Source organism: Typopeltis vanoorti, chromosome 21 (genome assembly GCF_054136105.1).
Source record: "Typopeltis vanoorti isolate ZY-2024b chromosome 21, IOZ_Tvanoo_1.0, whole genome shotgun sequence".
NCBI lineage: Eukaryota > Metazoa > Arthropoda > Arachnida > Uropygi > Thelyphonidae > Typopeltis > Typopeltis vanoorti.
In genome coordinates this window covers 84,158,796-84,172,397 of record NC_143569.1, presented here as the reverse complement: position 1 = coordinate 84,172,397, position 13,602 = coordinate 84,158,796, and the positions used below count along the sequence as shown (strand labels likewise).

Sequence of the window (13,602 nt, the reverse complement as noted above, 5' to 3'; positions counted from 1 at the left end):
ATATGACTGGTTATGTAGCAACAAATGTTTTGTACGAAAATTCGTTTCTGCGCATAAAAACCATTCACTTTCATTTTAGATTCTGGAGGCAAGCATTTAGCCTACTCTCGCCGCAAAATTGTAAACATTCGGCAATATACAATTTTTTAAAAATTTTTATTTGGTGTATCCGGCCTTATTTATTTTAATATTGATCATTCTAAGAATTTTTTGCTTTTATGATAAAAATTTTGTTTCTTAAAAACGAACTTATGACCTGTGACCCGGCTCCCGCTCCCGCTGGCCCTACCTGTCATAATCTAATTTTGTCTTCCTTGTCATCCTAGTTGCTGTTCTTGCCTTTGCATTGCATTGTGCTAATCTTGAGCATATTGATCAGATTTCAGATATTTCAGAAAAATAGTTGGGGTTTAAATTGTAGTACATGTAATTTAATGTCCAATCCTCAGCTTGTTATGATGCAACTTATTAATGGGTATCAACTTGGATAACACTGAATAAGAATGGGCTGAGGATTCAGGATTTAGCCAACCAAATTGCATTATTGGGCTTAAATCAAAAATGATGGTACAGCATAACAGAATTTGATGCCGGCTTGGGCATCACCAAGTTAAACAAGTCCCCACTGTTTTTGTGAGGGAACCAGAACAAACAGTGAAAAGTCTACTACTGGAACAAACCATCTCAATATCAGCAGAGTTCAAGATAGGTATCACAACATAACAAACATCAATGGAAAAGAAATGGAACTAGCAGAAGAATTGGATAAGTACTAAATTGGCATAATAGGCATTACCAAAACATAGAAGACAAAAACAGGTGAGATTTTTCTAAGGAACAGATACAAGAAATTTTCAAATAGAAGTAATCACCGAAACAAAAAATTAATTAAAAGGAACCATGAAAACTGAAAATTTTAATGTAATATATAGTGGAGTTGACAGAGACCAAAGAGCTCAAGATGTGTTATCGTAATTCCCTTTCAAAAAGTTAAAATATTATAAATTATGCAATGAACGAATAATAGAACTAGAATAAAAATAGAGGTTTTTAACAATAATTGGTTTATATGCCCCAGAAGAAGGAAGAGAAGAGGATAACATTGAATTTTATAATCAATTATAAAATATATATATAATAAAAGAAATAAAAACGATTATGCAATATTAGCAGGAGACTTAAATGCAAGAATTGGAAACACAAAAATTAATTAATAAACATGAAACACGAATAATAATATAGGAATATATGGAGAACATACTCTAAACAGGAATGGTAAAAAATTGATCGACTTTATAGTTTATAATAACCTTAAAATAATGAATTCTTTGTATAAACATAAAGACGTACATAAATATACTTGGGCAGCAAGAGGACGGAAATCAATATTAGATTAGTTTATCTTAAATGAAAAGACATCAATCTTTAGATGTTAGAGTTCACAGAGGATATGAAATAAGTAGTGACCACTTCCTCATTAAAATAAATTAAGATTACCACCTAATTGGCTACAAATAACAAGAACAGAAAGAAAATTTAAAACATTTGTTTATAAAACTAGATTATTAAATGACACAAATATGCAATAGCTATATGAACAAAAAATTAACACTATTTAGATAAAACAAAATGAAGAAATAGAATGGCTTGATATAAAAATGATACTAAATACAGCAGCAAATGAAAGACCAAAAAATTCAATAAAAAAACCCTGAAGATATGGGATGATACAATCAAAGAAATAATCAAAATGAAATAAGAAGCATATCATAAATGGTTAAGCAGTAAAAGATTAGAAGATGAAATTGAATATAAAAGAATAGAGCCATAGCTAAAAGAGACATGTCAGAAAAAAAAGACATAGATAATCATGAAACAATTTAGAGCATGATTTATATAAAATAAGACCCAATCTATATAAGATTTTGAAACACTTAAATGCAGATACCAAAGAAAACATAAAATTAAACACCAAATTGAAATTAGAAGAAATTCTATACAGAATTGTGGACAGATAAATATTTTTAAAAAAAGATAACTGGCAAACATTTAATGAAAATGAAATAACTAAAGAAGAATTAGAAATCAGCCTGAAAGAAACAAGAAGTGGAAAATCACTTGAAGATAATTTAGGTTCAGAATTATATAAATATGCAGGAATAAGGTTCAAAAAAAAGACTCTTATTATTTTAAAATAAAATCTGTTCAACAAGTAACTCACCAATAGAATGGAAAAAGCAATAGTAATCCTTATCTTTATAAAAGATAGTAGAGATGACCCTAAAATTATAGTGGTATAAGTATTCTAAATTCCTGTTACAAAATATATAGCAGAATTTTAAATAACAAATTAATAAAATATTCAGGGAGTTTTATTTTAGAAGTCCAAAATGGATTTAGAAAAGGACGATCATGTACAGACCCAGCATGCCTAAAATTGATAATAAAGAAAAGAAGAGAATACAATTTAGAAACACATACTACAATACTGAGAAGGATGCTAACCTGCAGAGATAAAAGAGTTATTGTTCCATTGTATATGACCCTGATCAGACCACACTTAGACTATTGTTTTCATTGGTCCCCAGGATTTGAAGGGGATAAATTAACTGTGGAAAAGGTACAGAGGTGGATAACAAAGAAAGTTTCAGGACTGTACAATATTAGTTATGAAGATCAGCTGAAGGAATGTGGACTGCAGAGTTTGGTAGATAGGAGAAGTGATATGATTGAGACTTTTAAACTGTTGAGAGGTAGTTACAAGGTTGACACTGGGGAGTTCTTTCACTTGGTGGAACAGGGAAGGAGCAATGACAAGGGGTCATCCCTGGAAGTTACGAAAGGAAGCTATGAGCAAGAGGGGTGAGGAGTGGTTGTTTTGCATTGAAGGTGGTTGAACCATGGAATGCATTGCCTGATAGAGTGGTGACAGCAAGAATGGTCAATCAGTTCAAGGAGTGGTGCGATAGACTTTGTTATTCCTAGGAAGGACCTCCCATGATTATTTTGACTCCCATGAGTCTTTTGACTCCATGGAGGCCTGAATATTAATACATCTACTAATAATAATAAATGGTTAGAACATGTTGAAAGAACGAAAACAGAAAGATTACCAAAACAAGCCTTAAATTACAAACCATTAGGAAAAAGAAAACCAGGACATCCTCTAAAGAGATTCAATGATGACCTCTAAGGCCAGAACAGGCCACTCTAGGCCTAAATCCTTGAAAAGTATGATGATGATGATGATGATTACATATACAAGATGTTTTATTCAGGCAGTAACGATCAGGTAAAAGAAGTAGCTCTAGAGTATTCAAAACCAAATATGAGAATAATCTTCTTGAATGGCAGGTAGTATCAAGTAGCATGATGTGGACAAATATCAGAATGGAGAACTGGATACTGAGACTTATTTGTGCCTATGGTGACACAGAAGGTTCTACTGAGAGGTGGAGGAATTTCAAGGCATTAGAGAAAGCAATTGACAAAAAACTGCCCTGGTTGGCCAAGTGGTTACCATGTCCACTCTAGCCAAGAGGCTGTGGGTTTGAATCCTGTCATGGGCATGAATGTTTGTGATTGTCTCTGCAAACTCTGTGGGAAAGGGAATGTGTGACCTTACCACTTATTCTAGCAGAATATTTCACTTCCTAAACCTGGTGTGGTACGGGAGTGACCATATGACGTCTATGGACATCAAACGTGAATTTTTTATTTTTTTAAATTTTTAACTGACAAAAAGAAAAAGTTGGTCCTTGTAAAAGATCTAATCAGCAGAGTAGGAAATTTATCAGACATACAGAAATATTTTTGGAAATTTTGAAGAAAAGAGCAAAGCTAATAATAATGGTAAATATCTGCTAAATTTCAACATGTTGGAACATGTATAAACACCATGTTCCAACGTAAAGATATGTACAAGTTCACATGGAGAGAAGATACAAGAAATCAGAAAAATCTCAACTGTGTTACTGTTGATAGCAATGTCTTCATGCTGGTTCAAGACATTGGTTTGAAATGGGAAACAATCATCATTTAGTTTTGAGCAGGATAAAATTAAATATCATTAAAAAGAAAAGTGTGTGAGAAAGTTTTAAAAAGAATCGAAGTTGAGCAGCTTTCAGAGGTGAACTGTAGACTTAAATACAGAAATGTTATTCAAGAAAAAAATGAGAGTTTGTCATGAAAAGTTTTGGTAAGAATTTGTTTTCTATGTTCTTACCAAAACAGGAAGGTGGCAAAATATTTTGGAAACTTAAAAAAACTTAGAAATGGAGGAAAGAGTACTAAGAGAAATCGGAGATTATGAAGCTCACATGAAAACTGAAGATGAAGATATTCTAGATGTCTGGTGTAATTACTTTGAAAGATAGTTAAATGAATCAAGCATCGTGGTAGAAACATTCAAGAAGAGTGCAGTCAGGAGTACATGTCAGTACTTGAGGTATAAAAAGCCATGAAAAACCTGAAATGTGGAAATGCAGCTGGAGTGGATGAAATTTGATCAGAAATGTTGAAATATGGAGCTATAAATTTTTTGCAGTATCTTCACTGCATAATTCAGAATGCCTAGTCAGAAAGATGATTGGAGTAGCTGATGGTACCTGTCTCTAAAAAAGAAATTAAAATGGAAAATTCTTGGAATTAGTGAAATGTAGTTGGATGAGATGATACCATGGCAGGACTAGAAATGGAAGGGTATGATGCTTTTTTGTGAGGTAGAAAGGACAAGAAGGGATGGGTAGTGCTGATGATGCAGGGGAATTGTGTATGTGTGTGTGTGTGTGTGTAAGGTGGAGATGAAAAGGGAAATAGTGGCAATGGTTTGAGACCGTACGGGGAGATGGAGGTTGATAAAAAGGAACATTTACTTGGATGTTGCTTTTAGGCCAGGGAATATGGAGGATGGTTATGAAGAAATGTTCACTAACCCAAGTTGCTTATTATACAAGGAAAGGATGATCGTTATGGTTGATTTTAATTATAGTCATCTAGATTGGAATGAAGAGATAGGCATTTAGGAATAAGGAAAATGAATTTCTTGAGTTCTTCAGAGACAACTATTTCAGATGGTTGAAGATATTCATTGAGGATTTGTAACTACAAGGCTGGTGATTATTATTATAACTACTACTACTATTATTATTATTATTATCTAAGATCTCCAGGGAGTCGAGGACTCAATCGAGGGAGGTTATAAATCACCCAAACCAGCTGTCATACCTTCCCTTAAATTTATTCACACTAGATGCACTCACTACTCCTAAATGCAAACTATTCCACTCACTCACTGCTCTGTGAGAGAAAAACCTAGCTTTTATCCCTTTCTTGACTGTGAACAAACTTAACTTCCATGGATGCCCCCATGTTCTCTCTCCACCTTCCATTTAACGAAAAATTTCATCAGATGCTATCCTATAATACCCATTCAAAAGTTTATAGACCTCTATCATATCACCCCTCTTTCTCCTGTTAACCAGAATCTGTAATCCATGTACTTGCAATATGTCCTCATAATCTGGATATAATCTTTGTAACTCTTCTTTGCACCCTTTCCACAGTTTCTTTATCCCCCTTGGAACCCGGAGACTAAATCTCTGCACAATAATCGAGGTGTGGTCTTATCAAAGCCTTATAAAGAGGCAAAATGAATTTCTTTTCTTTACATTTCAAGGTTTGCTTCAACATCGCAATTATGGTCTGAGTTGTATTTGCTATGTGACCTTTAAACTTCAAATTCCTATCCACCAATACGGCAAGATCCCTTGACTCCTTAGTTTCTTGTAGCATAACCTTGCTAATATAATATGCTGTTGGAAATTTAATCATGCATAACTTTACACTTACTAACATTAAACTGATAGTCATTTTTGTTTGCCCAAATTTCCAGCCTATTGAAATCACTTTGTAAGTGCTAAAAATCAGTAGCATCCCTGGTTGCAATTCCTATCTTCGCATCATTGGCAAACAATTGCACATCTGATGTTAGACTCTGCCTGATGTCATTAATGTATATATTGAACAATAATGACCCAAGGACTGAACCCTCGGGTACACCACTGGTTATCTTAAATCTGACAGATTGACACCCACTGTATACCACTTTTTGATATCTGTCTGTCACCCATCCCCTGATCCAAGTCAAGAGTTTATATTCCAATCCAGTATTCTTCAGTTTATACAACAGACTTTCTGTGGTATCCTATCAAATGCCTTAGAAAAATCATTATCATAGTGTGTCCATTACCTTTATCCAACTTGGCCATAACATTGTTATGAAATATTGAGCAAATTGCTAAAACATGACCTTCCTTCAGTAAACCCATGCTGCTCCTTGCAGAGTATAGCTTGCTTGTCTACCCATTTCTGTATGTGAGTTTTTACCAACCTTTCTAAAATCTTCACTACTACACCAGAGATACTGATAGGTCGGCAGTTAGACACATCAGTTTTTGCACCACCCTTGTACAATGGAACTATCATAGATTCCTTCCATTTCTGTGGTAACATTCCTGAGCTGAGACTCAAGTTATACAAACATGTGAAAGGCCTAGCCAATTCGGCTGAACATTCTTCCTTTAGCAAACTGGCTGACATTCCATCTGTCCCTATAGAAAAATTCTTATCCAGGTCATGCAACATCTCTTCAACCTCAATTATGAAAGGCTTAGAGAAAGCTTGGAGTAGTAGCATGGAAAATGAGGAGTTAAGCAGGAAGGAGATAAATGCAGTTTGTTTGCTGACCAAGGGATATTTAATCACATCATTGTGTGAATATATTTTGAAAGTAGCATGTCTGAATACGGTAGATGTCAAGTGGATAAATGAAGAGATTAAGCATGAAACCTGGAAGATGGCACTGCATAGACAGAACAAGATGAATAATGGTAATATTCAGTTGATCTTTATAAATAATATAAAGAACAGGCAAGGAAAGTGACTCATTTCCTAAGGACAACAAAAGTGCAGTTTGGGCAGAAATTAGCAAACCTGCAAAGAAAAATCCTAAAGTTTTTTTCAATATGTGGCAAGCAGAAGGAAGAATGATTATGGTAAAATGATGTTAGGATGAAAATCATAGATTGGTAGCTGCTCCAGACATAGAGTATTTAGTGAGCAGTTCATCAGGGGGGGATGGGAGAAGAGGGCATACTTTTGAGTGAGCAAGAGTTATATGAGTAATTAAGTAAGCTTGATGTCAATAAGGCAGTAGGAAATGACATATCACCATGTTTTAAGCAAATGATATGATTGAGACATACAAATTACTGAAAGGTTTTTATTATTATTATTATTGTTACATGACGTCTCCAGGGAGTCCAGATACTCATATAGGGAGGAATGAGTATCTGGACTCTTCAACTCTGTCTCCACCCTCAGTCACCAACTACAACGAACCACAACTACCATCATCAACTACACCAATGCCATCTACTGCCCACATAATTTCACATACAATCGCAAACATCCAGGCCCACGGTAGGATTCGAACCCACAGCCTTTTGGCTGGAGAGCGGATATGCTAACCTCTCGGCCAACCAGGCTGGCATACAGAGGAAATTTTTCAGAATAGGTCTGATGATTGGAGAACTTGGGAGCCATCCTTGGAAACTGAGCAAGAGTGTAATTAGTAGGGATGTTAGGACTAGATTTTTTGCTTGGAAAATAGTAAATGAGAGGAAATAGGTTGCCAGAATCTGTTGTGAATGCCATGACTGGAATGAGTTCAAAGCAAAGTATGATAGGTACTGCACAAATGTTGCATAGTGCTTGACATCATGTTTAGGGCCTCCCCTGATGAGTCTAAGGACTCCATGGAGTAGTCCATAATAATAATGATAATCTCCTTGACCTCCATGGAGTAACAAGACAGTGTGGGAAATCAATACTAGTCAGTACATAGTCTCTCATACTACTCCTTAAACTCATCCACAATTTGCATATTAATCACCCTCTCAGGTAATGCATTCCATACTCCTGACACTCTCCATGCAAAAACTTACTACTTTTTACTCACTACTTCCTTTTGTAGCTTTGAGGGATGACTCCTTGTTCCCTTCCCTCATTCTTCCGCCCATTTGAAAAATCCCCTCAGTGTTAATATGATAATAGCCCTTCAACAGCTTAAATATCCCAATCACATCCCCCCCTACCTTTTTTTCTTCTGTCCACCAAACTCTGCAGTCTGCATGCCCATAGTCTGTCCTCATAATCATTGTTAAAATAAATGTTTACTGAAATGAGATTATTCCTACTCTAGTGATCTAAAGAAATTTAATTTTAGATTTTATAATATCTGCTTCATAATAGATGCAGTTTACTAGAGAGTACTTCTTTGAATAATATGTAATGTGACATTTACTAATAATATGTGATTTAATTTTTATGTACCTTTCAAATCTTATTAACATTATAGCATACTAATAAGTATGACAGATGCAAAGATGTTTAGTAAAATAATACTGTGCTGATATGGTGAATGCTGGTGATATGTTTATAATTTCATCATCCTCTGATATCAGTAATTAAGATCTGCTGAAAAAGAAAACTGTAATTACTATTCCAAAAGATTCAGTTTTACTAGTTATATGATTCATTTCATCTTAATAATTGTTTCAGTTTTTATTCAATAAAGAATAATGATTTGCTACTTTTCTAGATTTGTAAAATACAAATGAATATATGATTCTTTATAATGTATTCACTTATTAGGTTTAGAATATATTGGAGTTAAGAAGAGAACACTGACAACTGTAATCTGGTGTACAGGGTATATCTCATTTTCAGCTTTATGTCCTTGGATTGCATACTTTCTCAGAGACTGGCGAATGCTATGCATTGTTACAACAGCACCTGTATCTCTTATGATACTTTGTGGAGCGTAAGATTTTAATATGTATTTTTTGAAGGTTATTTTTCACTTTAAACACATAGTGATAACTAATTTACTAAATGGATATTAACCACATATTTACATAAATACAAAAGTAATTATTTTATTAGTAATTTGAGTTATTTTATTAGTAATTAGATGTGCAAGAGGAGAGTGTGTTCCAAATACTGAGTACTCTGGATAAAGTAAAGCTGTTGGACTGGATGGTATTTCACCATGGGTTTTGAGAAAATGTGCTAAAGAACTGACAGCTCCATTGACCTGGCTTTTCAATAAAAGTTTGGCTGCAGGAGAGGTACCCAGGGAATGGAAGGAAGGTAAGATAAGGGCAGTATAAGGCACTGCATAAGGGTGGTAGCAGACTGTAATTATAGGCCTGTTTGTGTCATCAGTAGTTGTTAAGGTCTTGGAGAAATTAGTGAGGGACTATATATGGTGTTGGGCAGATGAGGGTAATGTTATCTGTGAGAATCAACATGGATTTGTTAAGGGGTGCTCTTGCTTTAGTAATATGATTGCCTTTTATAATAAAGTGACAATAGCGGTTGATGAGGGAAAGGCATATACTGCCTTTTTTTGGATTTTGCAAAGGCGTTTGACAGGGTGCCACATGACAAGCTGATAATTAAGTTGCAGCACATAGGTTTAAATGTCGGATTAGTCAAATGGATTCAGGATTAGCTGACTGATAGGTATCAGAGAGAGAGTTATCTATGGTGGGGCAATATCAAGGAAGCAGAAGGTTAAAAGTGGGATTCCACAGGGCTCAGTAGTGGGACCTGTATTATTCAAACTTTATACCAATGATATTGTCAATGGATTGCAAGGCGACATTCAGTGGTTTGCGAATGATGTGAAGCTGAGACGGGTTATCAGTAATAGTGCAGATGTGGCAGCCCTGCAAGAGGATTTGAATAAACTAGACAGATGGACAAATAAATGAGGTTGTTGGTTCAATGCAGCAAAATGTAAAGTCTTGAGATTTGGGATCCATCAATGGGAGGATGCATACTCAATTGGAGGAGGTAGGATATTGCATATTGCAAAGGTGGTGAGGGTAACTCAGAGGATTGCTACAATACTGAGAAGGATGCTAACCTGCAGAGATAAAAGAGTTATCATTCCATTGTATAAGACCCTGATCAGACCGCACTAAGACTATTGTTCTCAGATTTGGTCCCCAGGATTTGAAGGAGATAAATTGACTGTGGAAAGGGTACAGAGGCAGATAACAAAGATGGTTTCAGGACTGTACAATATGAGTTATGAGGATCAACTGAGGGAATGTGGACTGCAGAGTTTGGTGGATAGAAGGAGGAGAGGTGATATGATCAAGACTTTTAAACTGTTGAGAGGCAGTTACAGGGTAGACATTGGAGAGTTCTTTCACTTGGTGGAACGGCAGGAAGGAGAGATGACAAGGGACCATCCCAGGAAGTTACGAAAGGAGGCTGTGTGCAAGAGGGTGAGGAGTGGTTTTTTTGCATGGAGGGTGGTTGAACCTTGGAATGCATTGCCTGAGAGAGTGGTTGGAGCTGGAATGGTCAATGAGTTCAAGAAGTGGTATGATAAATTTTGTGTTTCCTAAAAACGACCTCCCACAATGAGTCTTTTGACTCCATGGAGGCCTGGATGATGATAATAATAATCAAAGTGGAGATTTTAATTTTGTAACATGGCTATTTTCGATGCCCAAAAAATGTGTCACAATATCTTTTTAGCAGACAGCCAATTTCCTAACAACATATAATACTATAAATGCCTAAAGAAATTCAGCCAGAATTAATAAATTTAAAAGTACAGGCATACTTTGGTCATGTGACACATTAGGTTCTATACCGCCATCATATAGTGAATTTTGTCGCATTGCAAATCACTACTTTTTTTTTCACTTGTAAATGAATGTAATGTTATTAAAAAGTCATGTATGTGAATAAATTATGTAAATAAAGCATCTGCTGACATCAGATACACAAATGAAAATTTCAAATAATTTTTGCAAACGAAGTTATTTTGAATAACTTGGCTTAAAGGAACACACCAGCCAGTTTGGTCATCAGTCTACACCAGTAATAGTTTTTCCATTCCTGCAATAAGATTGTTACATTTACAGATAGCAGTAGTATTGACTGTGTAGCACTTTTCACTTCCCTAAGAACTTTATCGTGTATAACAACAGTATCACAAGGTAAGTTTAGTCTGCAGCCTGTTTCAGTGTTCGATACACTATCATCACTAAATTTAATCACTTTAATCTAAGTATGTAATGTAATAAGTTTACATGTCTTCTTCTTTTCACTGGAAGCAACAGCACCTTTACTTTGAATTTTATCTGCGATTATTAACAACAACAAAATGATAGTTATAAACAGTTTATATTTCACAGTGAAACACCAAAACACAGACAAAAGTAGTGAGCAATGACATTGTAACAAAGAGGTCAAGAAAACTGCACATTGGTTGAATCACAGGAATGTCGTGTCACTAAAACCATTGTATGAGTAAATGCAGTGTCATATAAATGGGCAGTGGTCATAATTGAAAGGTGTCATATGAACCGATTGTCATAATGTGAAGTGGGGTATTACTGTAATCCTAAAATTTGGAAGCTGCTGACTAATAACTATGATTTTTTATGTACTCTTAATTATATAGTCTATAAAATTAAACAAGTTAATTATTCTAGTCGCAGCAGTATTATATTTGTTGGTTTATTGTTAAAAATATATCAAAGAACAGGACTTAATGTTAAAAATATTATTATATTTATTATGCTCAATGCATCCTTTCCTTTATCTCCAGGAAATCAAGGAAAGGATGCATTGAGGGAAGACATACATCACCTATGCCAGCTATCATACCTTCTCTTAAACTCATTTATACTAGATGCACTTACTACCACAATAGGCAAACTGTTCCACTCACTCAGCTCTGTGAGAGAAAAATCTAGATCTTTTGCTCCTTCCTAACTGCACACAAACTCAATTTCCATGGATGCTCCTTTGTCCTCCTCTCTACCATCCAAATAATAAAAAAAAATTCATCAACCAATATCCTATGAGAGTGTTTCTCAACTGCCAGACCGCGACCCGGTACCCAGCCCTGGCATCAATTATACTGGGCCAAGAGAGGTTCTCCTAGAATTTGTCATTTTAGTTTTCTAAGCAGTTTTCATGAATAAATATTTTATAGTGGAAATATTCTGAGGAGTGTAATATTTGTGAATGTATCGAAAAGCTTAGACCCAGAATGCCTAAATAACATCTATGTAGCAAATGTCAGTGACCAAGCCATGTATTTTTAAACATGGAAGTATTCATGAATGATCGGGAATTTTCAGACATTGAAATCTTTCAACATTCTGGAAAAGGAATGCTGCTGCTTATGACCAGTCATAAAAATTGCCTGCAAGCTGATTACAACAATGGGTAGCTTATCCTCTGTTCTCAAAACTGAACAAAATAACATTTGTGTTGCAAATGTCAGTGACCAATCAGCAAGGAGGTATAAAGAAAATTTCCACTGAAATTGAAGCTCAAGGCAGTCTGTATCTGGTTCTCCAATCTAATAATACTGAATACTGTTTCTTCGCAAATTCGCATTGCAGTGTGTAAGTGCTTGTTTCAAAACCGTAGTGCCATGATTTTTAAAACGTAATTGGCCTACAGATTTAAATTTTAATATGAATAAGAGACAAGGGACTTTGCTTAATTTTGGTGTTAAGAAATCTCTTATTGAAGGTGTTTGTGATGCAACAAATAGCAATTCAACCACCTTGAGCCTACAGAGCAATATCCAGGATGTACAAAAGGAGGGCAAAACTACCAGCACACAGAAGAAAAAGTCTGCATTCACTTAAGTACATGGACAGCTATTTAAAATTTGGTTTCATACAATGCCCTCACACTGACCAATTGCCACGACCTCAGTGTGTTATTTATGCTACTGTTCTGGGAAATGAAGTTATGAAGCCATCACGACTTACCCGACATCTCAACACAAAACATTCCGATTTAGTCAACAAGCCCATCGAATATTTTATGCATAAATTCAAAATATTAATTAGTATTAGAACTAGTGTTTAGAATTGAGAGATTCATACATTTTTATTTATTAAATTGCATACTTTGCATATATAACTATTTGGCATGTGTATGCAATAATAAGTGTTTCACCAACAAGTTGACATCCTTCTGCTGTTTCCCCTGCTCAGCTGACTTCTATAAGTGAGTTACAATGCATAAATATTTTTCTCACTACCGTTTTTTTCAAACCAACATCATTAAATTCAATTTAATAATACAATAATCAATTTTACACTGAATAATATTATTAATTTTTGGTGATCAAAATGGGATATGTCAATGAAAATCAACACAAATTAATTTAATGATGTTTGCCTGAGGAAATTACAATATTCTACAAGATTTCATTAGTCCAGTAATTGATAACTAATTTAAATGTAATTTTATATTTGTCAACATGCCATACCGTATATATACACACTCATGTATCTTTACTAATGATCTTTATGATTATGCCATAATTAATTATTAATACTTATTAGATATATGAAGAGCCAAAGGCTTCAATTCGGCAACATATTACTTGTTTAAATTAAGGGATATTACATCCCATATCGTTTCTTAGCCGAATAAGAAACTCAAAGAGTTTCATGCCGAATATAGTAAAAACTATATAATGTT

General features: G+C 34.8%; 1 protein-coding gene across 1 annotated transcript in view; it reads left to right on the top strand.

The window, feature by feature from the left end:
- LOC150095067 (carcinine transporter-like) overlaps positions 1-13,602 on the top strand; it is a 229,181-nt gene that overhangs the window by 82,817 nt on the left and 132,762 nt on the right. Inside the window, exon 4 of the mRNA XM_090411186.1 lies at positions 8,716-8,884. Coding sequence (XP_090267312.1) covers positions 8,716-8,884 — 169 coding nt within the window. The remainder of the gene's footprint in view (positions 1-8,715; positions 8,885-13,602) is intronic.